The sequence below is a fragment of the Podarcis tiliguerta genome (assembly GCF_965153285.1).
Source record: "Podarcis tiliguerta genome assembly, chromosome: 14".
Classification (NCBI taxonomy): Eukaryota; Metazoa; Chordata; class Lepidosauria; order Squamata; family Lacertidae; genus Podarcis; species Podarcis tiliguerta.
Genome location: NC_139547.1, coordinates 6,268,272 through 6,291,716, shown reverse-complemented (window position 1 = coordinate 6,291,716; position 23,445 = coordinate 6,268,272). Strand labels below are relative to the sequence as shown.

Here is a 23,445-nt window from a genome sequence, read left to right as displayed (position 1 = left end):
CTTTAAAAACAAACAAACAGGCAATGCGGCTGTAAACCAAAGCAGTGGGGTTTAAGCTGATTTAATTCGTTTGAAAGCAACTGGATAAATGAACGGACTTGGACGTCACACCTGGGCGGGAGCGGAAGAAGAGGGCATCAGCTTCACTGCAGGGGCTGTTTTGGATGTCACAAATTAAAGTCCCAGTTGAGAAGGGAAGGAAGGAAGGAAGGATGTGGCCAAGAGGCACATTTTTCTAATGCTGGGAGGGAGGAGGGCAAGGCACGCTTGTGCGCACACACACACACTGGACCTCCTGGGTGAATTGAAAACTTCCAAGCCACCAGCAATGGCCACAATCAAGCACACACTCACCTGCTTTTCAGCCCTGCAGATTTAGAGAGTCCACATTTTGCTCTGCACTAAGTTGCAGCCTGTTAACCTCTCCTACGTTTCTACATCAAGCACTTGCTTAGCTTCCCCTCCTCTCTTCCTCCTTATGGCAAGAAGAAGAAGATGAAGAAGAAGAAGAAGAAGAAGAAGAGTGCTCATGTTTTCCCCATGTTACCCCTCAGCAACTGAGGCTGGAGAAAGCCTCCTTTCATCTCAGCAGAAGCTCCCAAAGGCTGCCCCATTCAGTTCCATGGGGGGGAAGCTGGAGCTTTCTTCTTCTGTGAAAGGAAAGGATCAGGCTCAGTGTGTGGGAGCTCTGTTTTGTTCTGTTTTCTTACTAAAGGGCATGCAGACTGGGCAAGCAGCAGGCCCAGCACCCGCCCAAGGATCCGTGGCAGAGGCGCAGCGCAAATGCCTCTGCCCCCTCCCCCCACCCCAGGCCAGCCCTCCATGAAATCGACAGCTGGCCTCTTCTCCGAGCATGCGCAAAACGGAAGCTCCCCTTCCTTGCTTGTCTTTCGTGAGGCTTAAGCAAGTGCTAGAAGGGGGCCTCTATGGCTTCCACGGCCCGGCCCGTGGATCTGCACTCAATTGCTTTAGTTTGCTATTTTCTGTGTTTGAATTACCTGCCTGTCCTCGGGTGACGTAGGCTATATGGGCATTTTCAGAAAAGCAATTAATGGTGCATCACGGTTAGCAATGCCTGTGGATGATCAGGTCTCAGCGCAGAGAGTTGATTACCCGGCAAGAGTAGCATGTGCTCCAGAGTCTGTGTATGGGATGCGTCCGAAGCTTTTCTCCTGCACCCAGTCAGTCCACTGGTCTGTTCCATCGGCTGTCGCCTGCGCTGCTGACCAGCAATGGCTCCCCAGGGAGAACCTCCCTCTCCCACCTGCAGGCTTCCAAGTCTGGCTGAAGGGCCTCCCCAGGTCACCATCCCTGCCTTGGAAGCCAGTTCCACCCAATGCTCTCCGAGGCCTCCCTGCTGCTAATGTAGAGTCTTCCCTATGCCCCACCCACCGTGTCAGCTCCTGAAGGGCCTTCCCCAGGAGCAATGGTCTTCTGTAGGCCACGCAACCCCATGCCCATGTGTTAGGCAAGCCCCACCAGTATTGTCGGGCGCCCTGGGATCATGCAAGGTGACCATGCAGATGCTCTCCATGCAGATGGACAGCCAAGCCTAGTGTGGTGTGGGGGCCATTGGGGCTGGCGTCCAGAGAAGCTGCAGTAGTGTGACCCCCCTTCGTAGCACTGGTCCCCTTTCCGATGTATCCCATCTCCAAAGGGGGCTTTGGAGACAGGGAGTTGGAACTCCCATCATAGTGATGTTTTTAGCAAAATGGGATCTGAGTGCTGCTTTAGTGAAGTGGGAGTCTGTGAACCCCAAGGGCCAAAAGGGCTGGGCCCCTCCCTTGCCTAAAAGGGGCTCTGGGGGTAGGTGAGGTTTGCACTGCCAGTGGGGCAACGAAAATGCCTGTGCATGGACCCCTTTCTCCCTCTCCCATTCCACGACGCAAAGCCCGTCTACCACCAGCCACAAGGCTGATGTGGTTGTCTTCCATCTGCGGTTGCATCCCAGACGGCGTGCCAAGGCTGTGCCCCTTGGGCCTCCTCTAGATGCAGCCTGTGCTGGCAGTCCAGGTTGTTGTTGGTCCACCCTGACGCCCTCAAAGGGCTAACAGTGAACAGCTCCCCCTCCTGCCAAGCCCCCTTTTCCCCTCCAGAAACAGCATGCTCCACACAAAAATAATAATAACCACACCCGTAGAGTCTGCCACGCTCTTCTCCTCATTGCTGGATGCTCTGCTTCTCTCTACACTAATGCAAAACAGCGTGGAATCCCCTCCTGATCCCAAAAAAGGCCTTTAAGCTAGTGCGGCCCCAGGGCAAGGCAGGTGCCTGCCCTAGAAGGCTGCGTAATAAATGGGGAACCGCAGCCATGCCGTAGTGGGAGGGGAAAGGCAGCCAGCCGGGCAGGGCGTGGCATGGGGAGGCCATCTTTGCCTCTGGTGACACCTTTGTGTTTGGCTTGACGGGCACCTCCACGGATCCCCCTTAGCCAATGAGCGCAGCTCCTCCTTCCCTTCCTCACCCTTTGTGCTTCTTCTGCCAGGCGTTTCCAGAGGCAGCCTGAGCAGGTGGCTGAGGAAGGGGAAGCACACAGCAGCTCTCACCCCCCCCCAGGAGGCAGGCCATGCCCCCTCCAGTCCAATGAAGTGGGTATAGACGGACTTTAAGAGTGGGCCGTGCCCTATGTCAATTCAAGTCCTGTTTGGGGTCTCACCTTCCATCCCCACACAGCCTCGAAGGGTTTCCACGCTTGTTTTCCATTAATGCCATCTAATCGATGGATGCCTTTTCCTCCTTCCCACTAATTCCGATGCAGAGAAGAAGCGGGTGAAGCCGAGCAGAGGGAACTAACCTCACCATTGCCTTTTTTCAGCTGGACCCAGAGGCCAGCGAGGCCCTGAAAGAGCTGCAGGCCAAGCTCAGTGGCGTCCTGGATGAGCTCAGCGTGACCTACGGCGCCAGGTAATGGGCCTGCTTCATTGCTGCTCCCAGACACACACTAGTGGGGCTGCATTACATACCCTAAAGCATTGGGGGGAAGCCACTTTTCAGTCCCTGCTTTGCCACCAGCTCTTGGGAAGTCCCTGTGCCCCTTAGAAAGCTGCCTTACCAGGGATTTTCCTAAAGGCAGGGGTCAAATGCATTAAAGGAAATAATATATGAGGTGTTCTAGGGTGCAAAGGGCTTTTTTTGTCATGTGGCTGGCCTGGGAAGGGGAAGAGGGAGTGGAATGGCGCATGGTCAGGTTTTCCAAAAGGGCTTTCAGAATGGGATGGGAGGTTGGGTGTGGATCCACTGTGGAACCTCAACCCCCCACAGCCGACCCACCCATGAGGCAAGGTGTGACAACCACTTCAGGTGGCAGGATCCTCCAGGGTAGCAGATCCTGATGTAGATCTTTATCTCCCCCCGTTCCAGATGTAGATCTTCACTTACCCCTTCTGGGTGGGTGGGGCGTCAATTTTTGTTTAACTCAAGCGCCAAAATGTCCCCCACCCAGGATCACACCTGGTTTCAAGTGCCCTCTCTGCATCAGACACTGCCCCACCCTTGGGTCCGCCTCTGCCCTTTACCCCACAGCCAGAGACCCAGAGTGCCAGAGACTTCTACTAGGAGAAGGGGAAATGGCCCTTGTCGGGGGGGGGGGGGAATTGGTGCATCCAAAATACCACGCAAAGGGTTAATGTAGCATAGAATGTTGTGATCAGGGCACCCAATGGTTTCTACTGGAAGTCACGTCAGAGACTTTGCAGGGCCTCGGACGTTGCCTCGGAGGTCATGGTATGGGTGCCCCCTATATTTGGCACCAGTGCTTGCGATGTCATATAATGAGGCAGTTTTTATCAATTAATTCAGTCATCAACTGTTGTGTGGATTTTAACTTGTTAGAGCAGCAAGTGTGTTGTGCTTTGCTGCTGCCTCAGTCTGTAAATAATAGTCAGCCTCAGATACAAATTCATGTAAGTATGTTTCAGTAACAGAAGTACAGTGGTACCTCAGGTTACATACGCTTCAGGTTACATACGCTTCAGGTTACAGACTCTGCTAACCCAGAAATAGTACCTCAGGTTAAGAACTTTGCTTCAGGATGAGAACAGAAATCGTGCTCCGGTGGTGCAGCGGCAGCAGGAGGCCCCGTTAGGTAAAGTGGTGCTTCAGGTTAAGAACAGTTTCAGGTTAAGAACAGATCTCCGGAACGAATTAAGTACATAACCTGAGGTTCCACTGTATTGCCTACCTCTCTTGTACATTCACTATGACAAGAGCCGGTACAGCAAATAAAAGTCCTATGTTATTTTTAAACTTTAAAGTGTTGTGTAGATTTTCCAGGGGTGGGGGGAAGAGTACTATTTAAGAAGGTCAAATGACCCAGGGCAACGACCACACAACTCTTTAAAGTATAATTACCACACAAGGAAGGGGGCCGTGGGCTCCCGGAGGGAAGGCAGCAATGCAGAGAACCTCTGGGGAAGGGTCTGCTCCGCCATGTTTGGCCAGTTCTGGCACCTCCATCCCCTTGTCATGAGTTCAGCCTACACTCGAGTAGGACTCTGGCAGAGACACATGCCCGACTGACATGTTCCCTCCCTCCTGGTCGATCGTTCGGGAGCTTCAAAAGCTTTCTTCAGCCCAAGCATCACAGTGCCCGATGCCAACCGACACCGGCACACTTAGGGATCCACAGAGTTTGCGCACCTTGCATGACAGACCTCAGCAACTCAGCATTTTGGCTAATCTACTTTATTTACATATAAACACACGTGGAGCACAGCAAGATGGCTCCCTCTCTCTCTAGCATCAGATAGCAAAGAGGAAAAGGACAAAAGACAATAGTCCCACGGAATACAGTAGCACAAACATCCTGTCTCCGTCACTTCCCACTCTGTGGAGTCAAAACATATACCGTCATGTGATAGACAACAATCCCATGACTGCAATCGTGGAGCAGGAATTCTAACACCCCATCCCCTCCTTTCTGGCCCCTTCCAGCTTCCAGCCTGTCATTGAGGAGTGTGTGCGGCAGATGAGCTTGGAGCTGAACCAGATGAAAGGAGACGGAACTGCAGCTGCCAACAAGAACAACAACACTGTGGATGCAGAGATTGTGCTGCGGCCCCTGATGGACTTCCTGGACAAAACGTAAGCAGGGCAGGTGCTGTGGGCTTTACTGCTGTGTCCAGACAGATGGTCTGGTCTGTGGCAAACAGCACTGGGCTCTGCAATGCACCAACACCCGGACCCTGGTGCCCTCTCACAGCTCTCGAAGCAGCTCACGTTCATTCATGTCTCAAGAACCTCCACAATGGTCCCACAAGGACCTATCCCCTATTCTCCCCCTAGAAGAGATCCATAGCCCGGACTTCATCCTCTTTTCAGCTTGGCTCCTTTGGGCACTGGATTGTTCTATGCCATGCTTTGTGTGCCAGGCACCCCATTGGGCAGCCAGCAGCCAGGCCCATAATTGCAGCAGGCGCTGAGCTGAACCCATGAAAACGGCCCCTCAATTGCCCCCGCCCCCTGCCATCTGTTCCTGTTGCTTCGTGGTTTTGCTCCTTCGTGCAATCACTACCTGCCAGCGGTGCTGTGATGTACGTGGGCTTCTCCCTGGTGGGAGGGAAGGCTGGAGAAGCATTTAGAGTCTGGGTTTTTATCAGCAGTGTGCGTTTTTCTTTGTATTCTAGTTGCATGGTTACATAGTTTTTGCTTTGTAAACTGCCTGTATAGATGAAGATTTTGAGAGCGTTGGATTGTTTTGCAGCTTAAGCCTATCGGCAAAAATCTGCGAGAAGACCGTTCTGAAGCGTGTTTTGAAAGAGCTCTGGAAACTGGTCCTGAACCGGATAGAAAAGCAGATTGTACTCCCACCACTGACAGACCAAACTGTGAGTCTCCCGTAAGCCTTGCAGAGCACCAGCACTTGGCTCCATTTTGTCATAGAAACAAAAACAGCTCTTTGGAAATGAACCTTTTAAGCTACTTTTCTTGTGTGCTTGTTGGTGGGAAGATGCTCAAAATGAGAGTCATAGGGGGGGTAGGGAAACACACACACACACCCCTTGGGGGAACTGATATCCTACAAGCCCACCTTCGTAAGCTGCTGTTATGCTGCTTGGAATTATAAGGGAGGAGTTCAGCATAGCCAATGGCAATCGTTTCATCAGCACAATGGCATATGAGCTTGCTAGACAGAACAATGCCCCCCCCCCGTCTTCCTCCTCCCCATGCTGTTCTGAGAGTTTTCCTGGCACACACCCCACAGCCAATTTGGGGGGATGTGTAGGGAGGGAAAAGCCTGTTGCACTAGCGGAAGTCCTTGCTTCTGCTGGCAGAACTTGATAGCTGAATCTGCCCCTAAGTCCCTGAGAAGAGGGCAGGATGGAGCATTTGGCCCTCTCAAGAGACACATGGACTTCCCTTTCCCTCAGACAAAGCCGGCATGAAAACTGCCTTCAGAGAGAGAGGGCTGCTTGTGAATTAAGCAGCCAGCAGCAGCAAACCAAGAGAACTCTTGGCTTCGGAAAAGGCGGCATGTCAGTGTGGAGTCTGCTTAGTGGGATGGAGTTCAATGGCAAAGGGCTCCTGTCAGGGTCGCCCGCTGTGGAGGGCGCCCAAGTGTTCAGTTGGAGGGGGCGGTCTGTGGCTTCCTCCACAGCATGCAGTTGGCAGCGAGGACTGAGAGTCGGGAGTCTGCCTGCCACTTTCCTCATCCAATTAGTGAAGGTGGACTCCATCCTTTCACTATTGGCAGCTAATTGCTCCTTTGCCATGGCAACCACTTGACACACTTTAGAGGGCAACATGAGGGTGCTTGGAGGCCTCTGGTCCTTGAAACGGGGTCTCGACCCTCTCACTTTCATTTGCCTGGTAGCCATGACTCATGGGAAGGACTTCCTTCTGCTCCCTTGAGCACTGAGAGAGGAGGTTCACTCACTGCTTGGTGCCCGCAGCTTCCTCTGGCTGCCCAAACCAGCCAGAGAGCCACAGGCAGCTGCAGCGGGGATGGCATTGAATCCAAAGTCCTTTTGCCTGCAGTGATGGGTCTTTTGATGATTGTGCTGAAGACTTCTTCCTTCCTTCTTCCCCAATGAATCTCAACACGCTCCTGAAAGCAGGTAGCCCCCAGGGATTGTCATCTTCCTCAGCTTGGCCACAGAAATCTTCCACTGCCTGGCTGGGCCTCCCCAGGTTGGGACCACAGACTCTTGCAGACTCAGTTCCTCTTTGCTTCCCTTCCACTTCCAGCCCAGGCTAGAGAAGGCAGGCTGCCCTTGCTCCTCTGCCTTTGAAAAGTCTAGAGCAGAACACACCTTGGCAGCTCCATTTGCCCACTGGGAGCGCTTGGTAGTCTAGGGCATCAGCCTTGGCAAGGCCTCCCCTGCCCCCCCACAGCCCCCCGCACCCAAGCCACGTGCCCTGAGTGAGAGGTACCCCCTTGGCTGGCCCTCAGGGTAGTCCCACCATGGCAGTCTCACTTTCCCACCTCTTGCTGCTGCTGCTGCTGCTGATGCTGCTGCTGCTTCTATATTATTTATTCTCTCCACAGGGCCCTCCGATGATCCTCAGCGCAGCCAAAGACTTTGGCCAGTTGTCTAAACTAAAGGTAAGGGAAGTCTATGCAGCTTGAAGGAAAAGAGACACAACACCCTCTCCATGGCTGAGGCTTGTTCACATCAACTCCTCGCAGGCACTGGAGTATCCTTTTCCTGCCTTGGCAACTGTGCTGCTCTCAGGGCACGGTCATTCCCCACCCCCAGTAATAGGAAGACATTGTTGGCCCCTCCCCATGGAATGCAAAGGCTGGGGGCCAAGCATCCATCTATTCCAGCCAGACCTTATCCCCTCTTCCTCCTCCTCCATTGGACGTGCCTAATCCCCTCTTGAAAGCCATCTTAGCAAACAGTCATCACCACATCTTGCCATGCATCTCCCCTCCCTGTGCTGTGTTTTTTTTTTTCTCCTCCTGCCAAGGCACAAGGCTCTTCTCCGTAGCAGAGAAGCCCAGTTGGTGCCAGCTAGCCAGAGACAAGGAGCTGCCCTTTGTGTACCTCCTTGACTCCACAATGAGCAGCTGCAAAAGTGTCTGCCGCCTTATTTCACACAGGCGGAAAGGTATTTGACCATCTTTGGAAAGAGCAAGCAGCAGTTACTCCATCTTTGTATGTTTTTTCAGGACCACGTCATCCGAGAAGAAACCAAAAGCCTGACACTGAGGCAGTGCGCAATAATGGATGTGGTGCTGGCAACAATTAAGGTATGACTTAATCAGTTGGGCACTGGCATAAGAAAAGGACACAAGCATGTCCTGTGGAGTTCCTGGGCTGGAGTCTTCTTTCTGCGCAAGGGACAGGTGACCTTAGGCTGGAGAGCCTAACCCTTGTCTCCAAACAGAAGGTCCCAAGTTCAGCCCCACGAAGGGCTGGGAGACACCTCTTGCCTAAGTAGCAAGCCCTGAGGGCCAGTTTTTCTGTTAATTTTAGAAATTTCCACACCCAAACAGTAACATCTAGATCATGCGTAGGCAAACTAAGGCCCAGCCCAATCGCCTTCTCAATCTGGCCTGCGGACGGTCCAGGAATCAGCGTGTTTTTACATGAGTAGAATGTGTCTTTTTATTTAAAATGCATCTCTGGGTTATTTCTGGGCATAGTAATTTGTTCATTCCCCCCCCCCAAAAAATATAGTCCAACCCCCCCCCCCCAAGGTCTGAGGGACAGTGGACCAGCCCCCTGCTGAAAAGGTTTGCTGACCCCTGATCTAGATTAACAACAACAAAAACAAACACAAATTTGAATTCCTTAAAGCAGCAGCTAGAGAGGAGCGTAGAACCAAGTAGGTCAGTTTAAAAACACAGCAACTGCAGCAGGAGGTTGGAAACTGAAAGCAGGGGTGGTGAGGGGAGTCTTTGCTGTCCTCCAAACTCAGGCAAGAGGCTATCCACCCAAACCTCTTTCAGGAAATGCACTGCACAGTTCAGGTGCAGCCACAAAGAGAGTCACCCTCAAGTCCTGAAATAAGCCAGTGCAAGTAGGAATAAGTTAACACACCCGTCTGTCCTGAAAAGTGGGCACACACCAGCTGGCGCTGCCAAGCACCTTTCACAGGCAGCCCCGTGGAGTGGGCTTTGTGGCCATCTGATCCTGGTGTGAGTGACAGTGGCCAGATCTACAGGGCAGACTCAGATGGGGGGGTAGGGGAGAGAAGTGTCCCACTAGTAAGTCCTGTTTCCTCCCTCTCTCCATCAGCTGCTCTGCCGCATTTCTCATCCTTTGGCTAATTAGCTGCCACTGCCACATAACTGGCTCTGGCTCAAAGATCATGATGAAGTACTCTCTTCACTGGGCCCCATTTGGGAGGGGTGCCAACTTCCCTGCCAGGTGTCAAGGAGCTCAGCTGGATGCATTAATCTTTGCCACCATGGCTCCGGCAGAATTAATCCAGAGTGGTCGTGGTGGGATCAGAGCGGCAAGGCCAGAATCATAGGAGGGGAGGATCTGATTTCCCCATTTTAAACAAGTGGATCTCCAGCTGACCTGAAACATTTTGGACCAGAATCTGGAGCCTTGCATGTTTGTTGCAGTCTTGGGGGTGGCACTCCAGTTGCAGGAGGGAAGAGGTTTTTTTACTGGGGAAGCCAGGAAGCAAGTGTCCTTGGGTTGAGGAGGGGTAATATTTTGCATCATTTACTTTTTTAAAAGACTGCCTTGTTCTCAAAATCTGTGGCTACGGGGGAACCAGCAGATATGCCACTAGAGGGAATCGTCTTTTCCAAATCCCTGCCTAAATTAGATCTGTAGGGTCTGATGCCTCTAAAAGGGACAGCAAAGCCAACAGGTTAAAGATGTGCAAAAGTGCATACAAGGCTCCTCCCAGCTCCTTCCTGCTGCAAACTGCTGAACTGGAGCAACTGGGGCCACATGAGTAACCAAGAAAGTGCCCTCCAGCTGGAGTTGGAGTCCATCTCCTAGAAGCCCCAGCAGCCAGCATGGCCAGTGGTCAGGAAATGTGGGGGTTAGAGTCTTAACAGCAACTGCTGGATGGTCCCAGGTTGGGCTGTTCCTGATTTGTGATGGAGAAACAAGTCCCCAGGGGCGGCTGCTGCTGCTGCTTCTTCTTCTTCTTCTTCTTCTTCTTCTTCTCCTTCTCCTCCTCCTCCTTCTTCTTCTTCTTCTTCTTCTTCTTCTTCTTCTTCTTCTCCTTCTCCTCCTTCTTCTTCTTCTTCTTCTTCTTCTTCTCCTTCTCCTTCTTCTTCTTCTTCTTCTTCTTCTTCTTCTTCTCCTCCTCCTCCTCCTCCTTCTTCTTCTTCTTCTTCTTCTTCCCCTTTTCTCTCTAGGGGACAATTCAGACATGGGGCATGCACCATGCCAAGGGTATCGGGTCCCCAAATTCCCCCTTGAGCTGCTCTTCCTTTGACTTACCATTTGGCTGTAATATCACAATACAAAATACTGCGCTATGGAACACAATGCCCTGCAAAGCCATGACTTGCAAAATGATAGAACGGTGGATTGATTGCAGGCTACTTGGAAATTAACATTCCAATTACATTGTTTTATTTAAAATATTTATATCCCAGCCTTCGATTCCATGGATATGAAAGCAGAGATGTGAATCAAGCCCACATTTTAACAAAGTTGTCTTGAGGGAAATCCTCCTTTGATCTTCAGTAATATGTCAGCTTAGTTAAGAAAGGGATTGTCAATACATACTTCTCCCCATACATTATACATTGAGAATTTCGGGATTTCTGTTTGGCAGCTAAGGCAGTTTTAGCTGCAGACAGTAAACAAATGACCGGTTCTAAAATCTCCTAAAAAACCAACATGTTTTAAGTAAGCCCAAAGTACTATTTTGAGTTTTAAAGGAATATCATACTCTGCTATTTCTTTGATCTTTTCAAGAATCTGACTTCAAAAGAGCACAATAGAAGATCGTGATCAAAAAGTAGGAGCTATTTTTTAATTAGTTTACTGTGAAGCTGAGAATACAGCTATTATATTCAAAGACTAAAATTGTCTCAAACGGGGGTAGTGGAGCCTTTTTGGCCCTGTGAGCTGAGTTTGACAGATGAGTGGGACAGCCCACCTGTTGATCATATGATGTGGTTATGACATCACAAGATAGGCAGGTGGGTTGAACTACAGTTCAAGGGATGCGCCAGCCCTCTGCCTAACAACCGTCACCTAGCTTCTTCCTTACCTCCCTGCTTCCAGAAGTGGAAAGGGGAGCAACAGGGAGGCCTCAAAGAGAAGCGCTGGGAGGGAGAAGTGGCTTCTCATCAGCCGATGGATGAGCGTGCCCCTTGCTCCAGCACTCCAGATTGTTCCTTTGAAGCCCCGCCCTTGCCTGCCGCACACATGACATCATGTATGACATCAGCTGGAGGCCGGATCTTTTAACATAAAGATTTCTGCCCCCAGCCCAGCTCAGGATGCCTAAAATATTTGTTCCAATGTGGGATGAAAAGGGCCATTGCACTGTTCCACATTGGTACGTTGGAGCCCTGTTGGTTTGCCCTCTTCTGGGGCAAAGAAACTTATGCCCAGGGATTATCTCAGTGCTCTTTCTGCCACTCAGCACCTCCAAGGCATAAATTTGACTGTTTTTTAGATTGTGATCACAGTAGGAGGAAGCAATGCTTCTGAACACCAGTTGCTGGAAACCACAGGAGGGGAGAGGGCTCTTGCTCTCTAATCCTACATGAGGGTTTCCCAAAGGCGTCTGCTTGGCCAGTGTGAGAGCATGATGGACTAGCCTGTGTCATTGGCCTCATCCTGCAGGCTTTTCTACATTCTTATCGCACCCCTGCTGTAAAGCTCTTGTTGTGGAGAAATACACCTTTAGGTGTGATCATGTTCAGATGCTATCAGCTCCCTCAAAACAATCAAGGATGATGAATTTCAAAGCTCCCTCCGGCCACCCTTCCATTTCTGAGCTGCTCTTCTATCTAGAAAGATGTGTCTAATTGTACACTTTTAATTTATAATTGCTTGCTAATTAACTCTCCCTCCCAGCAATTTAAATCTTATTGGCCACCGTCCAGAAGCAATCAAGCAGCTGGGCGTGCCGTTGACATCGCTGCAACGGCTGCTGGCAGTGCTGAAGAAGCAAGGCACCATTTAAACTGAAAAGCAACTTGTGTCTTCAGCGGTGGTGAACACGGCAGAGAAATGTCCTGCTTGAGCATCCGTCCATCCGTCCCCCATCCATGGAATACACGGCACCCAAGGCCTCACTCTAAACAACACAACACACAAGAGAAAAGGGAGGAAAGGGGGCATAGCTGTCAAGTGTCCCTTATTTGAAGGGACAGTCCCTTATTCCAGCGCCATGTCCCGCTGCTGTCACTTATTGATGGATGTCCCTTAAATTATATCCTTTAAATTTCAAAGGAAGCAGCTCCTCTCTCTCCCTCCCTCCCTGCCAGCCAGGGAGGAGGGAGGCTCCAACTGTGTTGCTTGGCTGTGTTGCTCACCCAATAAGAAGTCTAAGAACGACTGAGGGGTGGAGCTTGCATGCCTTGTGTGTGGCTAGTTAAGGCAAGCTGAGAGGTTTTTTTAATGCTGGACGCCATTTTGGTGCACATGCTGCTGCAAACTTTGCAGTGCAAAGCCAGGCCGGGGAGCCATCTTAAGTTGAGGCTGCATAGGCCTTGTGGTGCATGTGATTCAGATTCTATTCAGTTGAACCTCTGGTTACAAAGTTGGTTGGACAGTGTTCTCGAAGCTACCCAGCATGAGTTTGACCAGACTGCAGGAGGACAGGAAGACTGTAGTGCCTGGAACAAGGGAGGCTGCAGGTTCCTTATTTTGGCTGCTGGTCCCTTATTTTCAAATCTGTAAGTTGACAGCTATGAAAGGGGGGGGGAGCAATCTCAGCTGCCAGTACTTAATTGGTCGCTCTTACAATGACCAGCTGGCAGGGGAAGCACTCAAGGACAGGAGGCAAAGCTGATGGAAAGAGCTTTCTGCTCCTCATCTCTCCCACTGAGGCAGCCTGATGGAATGGCTAACAATTTCACACTGATGTTTCAGATTCTTTCAAGTGACACGGACATGAGTCCCAAACCCTCAGATGGCTTAATCAGGCTTTTGAAGACCGTCTCCCTTGAATGAAAACTTTGAGCTCTTGCCATGGGCAGCTGCCTCCATTCTTTTCAGATTTCTGCTTTCCCCGCATTCTCTCTGATAAGTATAAACACACACACGTACACACACACACACAAAACTTAGGGAGTCTGACTCTTAATATTTGGCTCCAGATTGTGTTCAGCAGTAACTAAAGTTGTTGCGGCAAAGAGCAGGAACAGCCTCTGTGAGCCTCAGGGGTCCCATTCTAGCTCCTTATCCTGCATCCCTAAATACATGAAACAGAAAAGCCAAGAAAAAATAAAAAATTTGGAAAGCAGCAAGGAGGAACACAGAGAAAAGGAACAATGCGCTAACCCTGGATTTTTACGGGAGACAGAGACATGCAAAGTGATGGGAAATGTCACAAGGTTAAAAGCCAGTTTGCACGCTCCTCCTCAGCTGCCAGGGCAAAGGGCTGGGCAGGGAGAGGTAGCAGGTGGGGAGGTGGGTGTTTTTGCCTTTTTGTTGTTCATTTCTGGCCCAAATGCAAGCAGGAAGCTATCCTTGAATACCCTGAGTTAGTTTTGAGGGTTGATCTGCTAAAATAAAAGCATGATATGGACATAACCATGCAGCATACAAGTTAGACCTCAGTTTTAGGAGTGACTCCTCTGCCTCTGTCATCTCCTGATGACGCCATTGAGGGGTTTTGGCCCTCTCCACAAGACAGTCTCCTTCCAGAGCGGTCCTGAAGTGCTACAGAGGCCTCTGTCGGCTGCACATTGGTCCCCAAGATTGCCTTGGATCCAGCACAAGCCTTATGGGCATGCAGAATGCAGCAGCTAGACTCGTGACTGGGAGCGGCCGCCGAGACCACATAACACCGGTCTTGAAAGACCTACGTTGGCTCCCAGTACATTTCTGAGCACAATTCCAGTTGTTGGTGCTGACCTTTAAAGCCTTCAACGGCCTCAGCCCAGTACACCTGAAGGAGCGTCTCCACCACCATCGTTCAGAGGTCCAGCTCCGAGGGCCTTCTGGCGGTTCCCTCACTGCAAGAAGTGAGGTTACAGGGAACCAGGCAGAGGGCCTTCTCGGTAGTGGCACCCGCCCTGTAGAACGCCCTCCCATCAGATGTCAAGGAAATAAACAACTATCTGACGTTTAGAAGACATCTGAAGGCAGCCCTGTTTAGGGAAGCTTTTAATGCTTAATAGTCTATTGTATTTTAATATTCTGTTGGAAGCCGCCCAGAGTGGCTGGGGAAACCGAGCCAGACGGGTGGGGTATAAATAATATATTATTATTATTATTATTATTATCATCATCATCATCATCATGCTGCCTCTTCCCCCAAGGGACAAGTTATTTTACTGTAAGGGCGGGGGAAGAGCACAAATCACACCGTTACTTTGCCTGTTCCTTCATTTGCACCTGCGGCCAGGAAGTTAAGAGCTAAATTCATGGCTCAACTCCGAATGTTCCTTCTGCTTGTTGTGGCTTATAGCTAAACAAATAAAATGCTGACCTACCTACCACAAATCTCTCTGGGAAAACTGGCTCTGGGAAATCACTCTGGGAAAACAAAAAGAAGCAAAGGAGCATCAGCGCACCATTTCCAAGCTGGAATGTGGGACAGCCATGTCCCCTGTGTAATAAAATTAGACCCAAATGAGAGGGGAGCTGAGTATTCAACATGGCCCCCATCCTCCTCTGACCCCATGGGCTTCTTTGGCAGGAAGGGGGGATATCGGTGGAATAAATAATCCACACAAGGCAATAGGAGATGGTTGTTTAAAGTGGCGTTGCCTCCCGTTCTGTGAGAATTAAAGAACCGAATGGAGAGAAAAATCCTTGAAGAATGGAAATATTTTGTGGAATCTTTGGGGGGGGAAATGTTATGGTTATCTTAAAATGCATGCAGGATTTGAAGTATAGCTGCAGGTGAGAATTGCAGTTTAAATATTTTATAATTAACATACATAATGGGTAAAATATAAGTAATATAGCAGCTTTATAAGGTAAGAAAAGAACACAATGGAAGGGACGTCAATAGATAGGAGAGATTTATTCTGATGGTTGCTTAAAATAATTTGTAAAATTTGAAAAGTTAATAAGAAATGCTATAAGGTGGCATTGCCTCTGCAATAATGATTGGAGAGCCCCGCTAGATGAGTCCAACTTCCTCATTGCCCCATAGCGGTGGGTCCATAAGATGCTCTGAAGGGCAGCCCAAGAGCAGCCCCACTGCACCCCACAGCAGCAACTTGTACTCAGGCTTCCATGCAGCCACCTCTGATTCGACAAGTAGGCAGGTAACGCCAACATGACTTGCAGCCATCACGCTCCTCACTTTCAAAGCCAACATTCCTAGGCAGCCTTGGGGAGAAATACACCTCCCCAACAGAAACACAACCCCAGAACTCAGAAGTTTTTGGTCCTGGCAGCTCAAAGTGCTGATCCATACAAAGCCCTACAGAGCTTGAGTACATAAAGGGTGAGACGATAGATCCTTCAGGGATCCTTGGCTAACCAAGAAGCTCAGAGGTCAGGTGACCTCCTGGATCTGGTGTCCGCAGTGTCCCGGCCCTCCTCTACTCCCTCCTCTATTCTCTGTGCTTCTGTTTTTTTTGGGGGGGGGGGTTCAAAAAAAATTATTGGTTTTCACACTTATCACTTAAAAAAGAAAAACAAGAAAAATGAAAAACATTACAATACACAAAAAACAAAGGAAAACACATAAAAATGAATTTTAACTTCCAAATCCTAGTTTCATTACATTGATAACTGACTTCCTCGAATCCCTCTAACTGAATTTCACTATATCACCTATTTAACAATTCTCCAAATTCATATTTCTAATAATATTAACTTCTTTCATTTAATAACTTCTTCTCCTTTATTAATATTCTAATCCCTAATATTTATTAATAACATATTTATAATCTACCCCTAAGCCTAATTACTATTTCCAATAAATTTATCTTTATCTTATATTACAATATTTAGCCAAATATTCTTTAAAATTCTTTAAATATTCTTCCAATCCTCTTGTGTCTCCTCTTCTTTCTGGTTATGGATTCTTCCAGTCAGGTCAGCCAGCTCCAAAAATTCCATCATCTTTATCTGCCATTCTTCTATTGTTGGTATCTCTTGCAATTTCCAATTTTTGGCTAATAAAAGTCTTGCTGCTGTAGTGGCATACAAAAACAGTCTAACATCTTTTTTGGGCAATTCCAATCCGATTATTACAAGTAGAAAGGCTTCTGGTTTTTTAATAAATGTATTTTTCAACATTTTTTTCAACTCATTATATATCTTTTCCCAGAAGTCTTTTACTTTAGGACACGTCCACCACATATGATAGAAAGTACCTTCTTTTTCTTTACATTTCCAACATAAATTATCATTTGTATGATACATCTTTGCTAATTTCACCTGGGTTAAGTACCATCTATACATCATTTTCATAATATTTTCTTTTAATACAGTACATGCAGTAAACTTAACCTCTTTCTTCCACAGCCTTTCCCAATCTTCCAACATTATATTGTGTCCAACATCTCTTGCCCAATCAATCATCACAGATTTAACTTGTTTGTCCTTTATATGCCATTCTAACAACAAATTATACATTTTGGAGAGATTTTTAACATTAGTGTCTAACAATTCCGTTTCCAATTTGGATCTGTGCTTCTGTTTTTAGCAATACTTCCATGCCGGAGGAAATGGGCTGAAAAAGAATTACCTGGAGAAGAGTCCCGAGATGCAGTCTCTCAAGTACGCCCTCAACCTTTACACCCAGACGACAGACGTCCTGATCAAGAAGTTCATTGACACCCAGACCTCACAAAGTAAGTGAGCAGCAACTGACAAAGGCTTGGCCTGAAAGGATGCTCATGGCAGCAGCACAATGGCAGCCAAAGGAAGCACAGAAAGAATAACTTGCTGGCCTGGGAAAATGGCATGTGGCCGCTACTGGCCGCCTTCAGGGCCTGATTTTGCTGGGAATAGCGGTTCCTTCCTGGAAGGGGGAGAGTCTGTGTGGTTTCTTCAAGCACTCCCCTCAAGCCAAGTCCCCCCCCCCAAAGCCAATTCCTTCAGAGATCACCATTTACTGTGACTTGAGATTACTGGATTTAGGGATGTATCAGGGGAGTCATCTAGGGGGGCCGAGGCTGGGCCCCCTCAATATTCTGTGTTCTTCCCCCTTCATACTGGGATACATTCCCTTTTGCCTTCTCATTTGCTGGTTCTATTATGCCAGTTAAAAACCAACTGGACATGGGCACAGATAGCTGAACCTGTACCATGTCTTTTTTTAAAATAGTGGTTTTTTTTAAAAAAAAAAACATTTTTTAAAAATAAAAAACCTGTTTGTTCTTTTTTTAAACTGCCCACAAAGTGCACAAAGTTACACAGGCAGTTTGAATTTTGTTTGTGTGGTTTTCTGGTTTTGTGCAAATCTGAGGAATCATATCTATATCTATAGGCATGCTTCGGACTAGTTTTTACTAGTAAGAAAAGAAAGCAATTGTAAATTCTCAGTACACGCTTTTTCAAAAGGCTGTCCAAGAGATCTGATAAAGAAATTTTAAATATGGTTTCCTTTTGCATTTTTCTGATTTTATTCAAATTGGAGGGATTAAAAAAAGTGTGTGTGTGTGTGTGTGTGTGTGGTGCCATTCAATTGTGCAATTCACTGCATGGTAAGTGACTTTTGCTTTGAAAGATGACATGGGCTCATGCACTTACTCTGCTGACCAAAGACACAAATCCCTTTCCTTCGCATGTTGAAGGATGAGGGAAGCCATCAATACGGCTGCTGTAGACATGATAAGGAATTAAAAAGCCACAACAGATGTCAAATATGTGTCAGTTTAGCCACCAGAGTCTTTGGCCCTGAAATCCTTGCATTTCCCTCCCCACCCCCATACACACACACACAAATCTGACATTGGGGTCGTTCTTCACCCCACTCTGAGGAGGAGAATAAGCATCTGGTTTTATCAGCAGGAGCTTCTCTGTCTCGCCCCAGGAATGGGCGCTGCAGCTGAAATGTTTCCCTGACATGTTGTTTTGCATCCAATTTTGAGCCCAGCTCTCCCCCCCCCCCTCGCATTGTCTCCGTTAACAAATAGGGTCTGGACAGTGATGAATGAGTTTCGAACAGGCTCCCTTTCCACAGATGGAGCAATCAGCTGGAAGCATTTTACTTTTCTGCATTAACTGAGAAGTGGGGAGGGTTGCCACCGATGGTGGGAGAGCAGCTGGCTTAGCTTCAGAACACTGGAGCTCAAATGCCAGCCCAGCAATGGGCAGGGGGTGCATCTGCCTCCTCCCCCCCAGAAAAAAATCCCCACAAGAGGTCATTGGATCCATCAGCCTCGCCTGTGGGAAACAGTGGACAACCTCACTGGGTTGTTGTGAGGATAAAGGGAAAATCATTACGCACCCCATACCTCCGGGACCCTGGGGGACATGCAATGACGCACCTTGCCCTTCAAAGGATGTTCTGGCTAGGGCTGAGGCTGCTGCTGCTTCTGGGTCCTCCCGCTCTCCAGTCAAGGTTGGGCAGGGAAAGGTGCTGTTGATCTCGCTCAGATGGTTTAGCCATTGCCCCATCACTGCAGTAGCCCTTCTCTAGTTGCATCCCCAGGGAGGCTCTGCTCATTTGCCTCTTTGGACATTTGTGCAGCTCATGAGGCTTGTGACCACCATTTGGTGGTCTGGGGCCCTTTTGGTTCCCTTTGGTGAGGCTCAGGCTGGAATCTGAGGGTGGCAAATAAACACACACCCTCAGCCCAGACCCTACACAACACACACATCCATGGGTTGCACTGACATTCAGGCAGGATTCCTCCTCTCGTCATCACACTCACACCTTCCTCCTTCCCACTGCAGGGGCTTCCAGCATACTGTTGTTGTAGAACTGGGCCCCACAGCCAGTGGGGTAAAAATCCTGTCTCTGGTTATTTCAGCCAATGGACTTGATTCTTGTGCACAGATCCCCAAACTCTGCATCAGAACAGAACAAAGAAGCGTTCCTTCTAGGTATAGTTTCAATAGACATCCCCATCGACAAGAAAAAAGGTGTTTTTGTATGCCACAGCTGCTGCCAGAATATTAATAGCGAAAAATCGGAAAGGGGAAAACATACCCTCGATAACTGAATGGCAAAATAAGCTTATTGAGCTGGCAAAAATGACAGCAGCCTTAAGATTACAATCAAATCAAACTTTAAGGGAAGAATGGCAATGTGTAAAAGAATGTATGAAACGAAGGAACCATTCTGGGTGCCCACAAAAGATCCCCCACCCCCCCGGAACAAAACACAGCACCTGCCTCGCCAGTGTGTGGGCAGGTTCTCCTATGCGCAGGGACTTCTTCCCTTGGCCCCTTTGGCACTTAATCAGAGCTTGTTTCCTTCTGCTGCAGGTCAGGCGAGCAACAACACAGTGGGGGAGATCCACCTCCAAGTGGACCTCACAACAAACCCGGGAACCGGAGAGCATAAAGTCACCGTCAAAGGTGGGTGTCAAAATACGCTGGCTTTGCATGAGGTGGCAGCATCCTCTCCAAGCCGGATGGCAGATGATTCCTCCTTGCCAGGTTGTGCCTTTGGAGCTGCTCTGCCTTGGGGATCTGAAGTGATCCACTCAGAGGATGGCAAAGGCAGGCAGGCTCTGGAAAGCCCTTGTCCTGAGCCAACCTCCATAGAAATGATAGGGAGCTGATGATAGGGGTCAGCAGGTTTCTCCCAGAAGCAACACAAAGGCAAAGCTTTTTGGAGCCAAAGGTATTTTCTCCTTCCCTCCAAAAGAGCCCGGACTGACCTCTTTAGATTTCATAACCAAATTTTGCATGATGGTTCCTGATATCAAGCAGCAGGTTTCAATCCTCTTGAATCAAGAGCCTTTCAAAACTGCATGAGGTGTCTGGCACAAGACTGCTAGTAAAAGCTAAAGCAACAATAAAGGTAAAGGTAAAGGGACCCCTGACCATTAGGTCCAGTCGTGACCGACTCTGGGGTTGCGGCGCTCTTCTCGCTTTATTGGCCGAGGGAGCCGGCGTACAGCTTCCGGATCATGTGGCCAGCATGACTAAGCTGCTTCTGGTGAACCAGAGCAGTGCATGGAAACGCCATTTACCTTCCCGCCAGAGTGTACCTATTTATCTACTTGCACTTTGATGTGCTTTCAAACTGCTAGGTTAGCAGGAGCAGGGACCGAGCAATGGGAGCTCACCCCGTCGTGGGGATTCAAACCACCGACCTTCTGATCAGCAAGTCCTAGGCTCTGTGGTTTAACCCACAGCGCCACCCGCGTCCCTAAAATAAAGCCCCCCAAACCCGTAAATAGCTATATATATTTTTAAAAAAATATTAAAATACAGAGATGTCTTGTAATTGTCAGCAGTAAAACGGCAAAATATCAGCCTGGGTTGAGCAACAACATTTTCACCTGACATCTGAATGTAAGAAGCAAATGTGACTCCAGGGAGAGGGCCTTGTGGACCCTGTCTCTTGACCATCCCCATGTGGAGCAATGGTCAAGGAAGAGCTGTATTTCCTCAACTGTGTGTGTGTGTGTGTGTGTGTTTTAGAGCTCCACTTGACCCTCCATGTGTCTGGTTGATGTTTTCAGTTGTCGCCATTAATAACCTCAACTGGCAAACCAGTGCTATGTTCCGGCCCTTTGTGGAGGTTTGCATCTTGGGGCCCAGCCTCAGCGACAAGAAACGGAAGCACGGGACGAAGACAAAGAGCAACACCTGGTCTCCCAAATACAACGAGACGTTCCAGTTGTAAGTGACCCTTCTCGGCTCTCTCTGTGGCTGGTGGCAGCGGTGGCTGGGGCGGTGTTGTAAATCCCTGTGTGTGTCCCATCTCTCTCTAGCCTCCTGAGCAGCGAAGAAAGGCCCGGGGCCTATGAGCTTCACCTCTCTGTGAAGGATTACTGCTTTGCCAGGGAGGACCGGGTCATTGGCATGGCTGTCATACAGCTGCGGAGCCTGGCAGAGAAGGGCAGCTGTGCCGCCTGGCACCCGCTGCTGAGGAACATCTGCATGGACGAGACCGGGCTGACGATCCTGCGGATCCTTTCCCAGAGGACCAATGACGATGTCGCAAAAGAATTTGTCCGGCTCAAATCGGAAACACGGTCCGTCGAAGAAACAGCCTGAAAGCTCCTCGCGAGTAAATGCAAAATGTCTGCGCCAAGACCCTTGACCCAGTGTTACCGACATCCGAATCATGCATGTGTGTGCAACTCTGTGGGAATGTTTAACTAACTCTGTTTCCGTGTTTGCCAGAACATAAAAGTACTATATTTGCCAGGTTATGTCCAAGAGCTGTCGACCTTTTCTACATGTTTGGGTCTTTGGGGAAAAATAAGTAATTGTTTCAATGAAGTGCCAAAACTGCAATGAAAAGCAAACGCTTAATGGCATCCTTTGGAACGTTGATTTTGTCTCATCCCAGTCTCTCCTCTCGTATGCATCTCCCCGATAACATGTTAGACTTTTGGGTTGAGTCATTTGTTAGCTGTCTCTGTTCAACTACCATGTGGCCTCTCCAGCGTCATCTTAACCAAGTCCCCCCCCCCCCCCACGTTTGGGCTAATTTCCAGCTTCCATTTTATGCAAACTCCGTTTTCAGCCTCACTTCCCAAGATCTTTTTCTATCATAACTTACAGATGCAGTTACTTCAAGAAAGGGTTTGTAATTTTATAATTGCTGATAACAAAAGAAATGATTTTTTGCATACAGACTTTAAAAAAACAAAAAGTGGAAATGTTTTATGCTGACCTTTTTTTCCAACCTTTCATATTTATCACTGTGAAGAAATGCTGTCCAAGCAACATCCGCGAGAAGCTTAACTCGGTTTGTTACTGATGTTTGATAACTTGAGATAACTTTGTTCTCTCAAACTGCCATGGTAACATCATCTTTGTAACGCAAGGGGAGTCTGGTGATTTGCCCCTGGCACAGGCAGGGCCCCCGTGGGACCCCTGGAAATGCACGCTCCCCCCTGGCTCACTTCCATGGGGTGGGGTGTTCCATGGGAGCAGGTGGGCCCTTGCCCCCTCCTTCTCCCTTGAAGGACCCTCAGGGCTTGCTTCAGGAAGAGGAGAAGGTGGAGGAGGAGGGGGCTCTCAAGTCAGTGAGGGGGTGAGGGGTGCTGGCAAGAGAGGCAGGCCCTTGTCTTCCTTGGCTCAGGGCGCCTGGGATGTGCTCCATTAGCGGTGGGTGAAGGGCTGCTTCCTAGTAGCCCACACAGGAGCCATTCCCCGTGGGTAGTGTTCGATGCAGCGTGTGTGTGTGTGTGTGTGTGTGTGTGTGTGTGCACGCGTGAGAGAGCTTTACAGAGTTTTGTTGTGTGAAATGCTGCCGGACTATACAGGGTTAACGAGATGGAAGATGCTGCTCAGTGGTTTCCATCTAGAGATCCTTCATGAGAAGCAATTTTGCTGTTAACATTTTTCACTCTGACCATTACAGATGTTCTTTTACATACTTAGCTGAAGTCGCAGTTAAGTGCTTTTCTTCTTATTTTTATTTTCATAGAAGTTCAAAGGTTTCTACTTATGCAACATGACTATGTCCTGCACTGAGGCAAAAATCCATGTGCTGTAAATATATTTCGTGAGAAATTGTACAATAAAGCAAGAAGAAACTGCTCTCCGCTTGCCTCCTTGCCCTGATTTTCGCCATCTGCAGAGACATTGTTCCATCAGGAAGGTGATTTGGATGAATGTGTGTGAGAGAGAGATAGACAGACAGACAGACAGACAGACAGACAGACAGACAGACAGACAGATTTCAGCTGCCTTCTATCACAGCAGGACTCAAAAGGAAGGGCAGCCACTGGTGGACATGGGCAAGATTGACACAGAGCTCCGAATTTTGCCCTGGCATAGCTAAGCAACACACTACCTAGAACAACACACACATCCCAGTCTGAAGTATTCCTTTGGGCAGATCCAAGGATTATACCCAAGGCTGGATGGTACAGTCCAAAGCCAGTCTCAAGCCTTGCCCAAACTGGGAAAGCCTTTCTATAAAAAAGGATGCTTTGATGTCTGAGAGCCAGTGTGGTGTAGTGGTTAAGAGCGATAGACTCGTAATCTGGTGAACCGGGTTCGCTTCCCCACTCCTCCACCTGCAGCTACTGGGTGACCTTGGGCCAGTCACACTTCTCTGAAGTCTCTCAGCCTCACTCACTTCACAGAGTGTTTGTTGTGGGGGAGGAAGGGAAAGGAGATTGTGAGCCGCTTTGAGACTCCTTTGGGTAGTGATAAAGCGGGATATCAAATCCAAACTCTTCTTCTTCCTCTGAAAGCTCCAGGATGCCCCTCCCTTTCTCCAGTGGAAAGGGAAGCGCCGGGGACACTCTCCTCCTCCATGCCACATACTCCAGGCTCGACTTTTCTG

At 48.9% G+C, this 23,445-nt stretch overlaps 1 protein-coding gene across 2 annotated transcripts in view; it reads left to right on the top strand.

Annotated features, from left to right (window-relative positions):
- The window catches only part of UNC13C (unc-13 homolog C), a 133,179-nt gene extending 110,487 nt beyond the window's left edge, over window positions 1-22,692 (top strand). For both annotated transcript variants that reach the window (XM_083412926.1, XM_083412925.1), the window contains 9 exons: window positions 2,816-2,904; window positions 4,933-5,082; window positions 5,702-5,825; window positions 7,487-7,543; window positions 8,114-8,194; window positions 16,717-16,864; window positions 19,449-19,541; window positions 20,657-20,816; window positions 20,909-22,692. In XM_083412926.1, coding sequence (XP_083269052.1) covers window positions 2,816-2,904; window positions 4,933-5,082; window positions 5,702-5,825; window positions 7,487-7,543; window positions 8,114-8,194; window positions 16,717-16,864; window positions 19,449-19,541; window positions 20,657-20,816; window positions 20,909-21,194 — 1,188 coding nt within the window. In that variant the 3' untranslated portion in view covers window positions 21,195-22,692. The remainder of the gene's footprint in view (window positions 1-2,815; window positions 2,905-4,932; window positions 5,083-5,701; window positions 5,826-7,486; window positions 7,544-8,113; window positions 8,195-16,716; window positions 16,865-19,448; window positions 19,542-20,656; window positions 20,817-20,908) is intronic.
- Window positions 22,693-23,445: the final 753 nt, after the last annotated feature.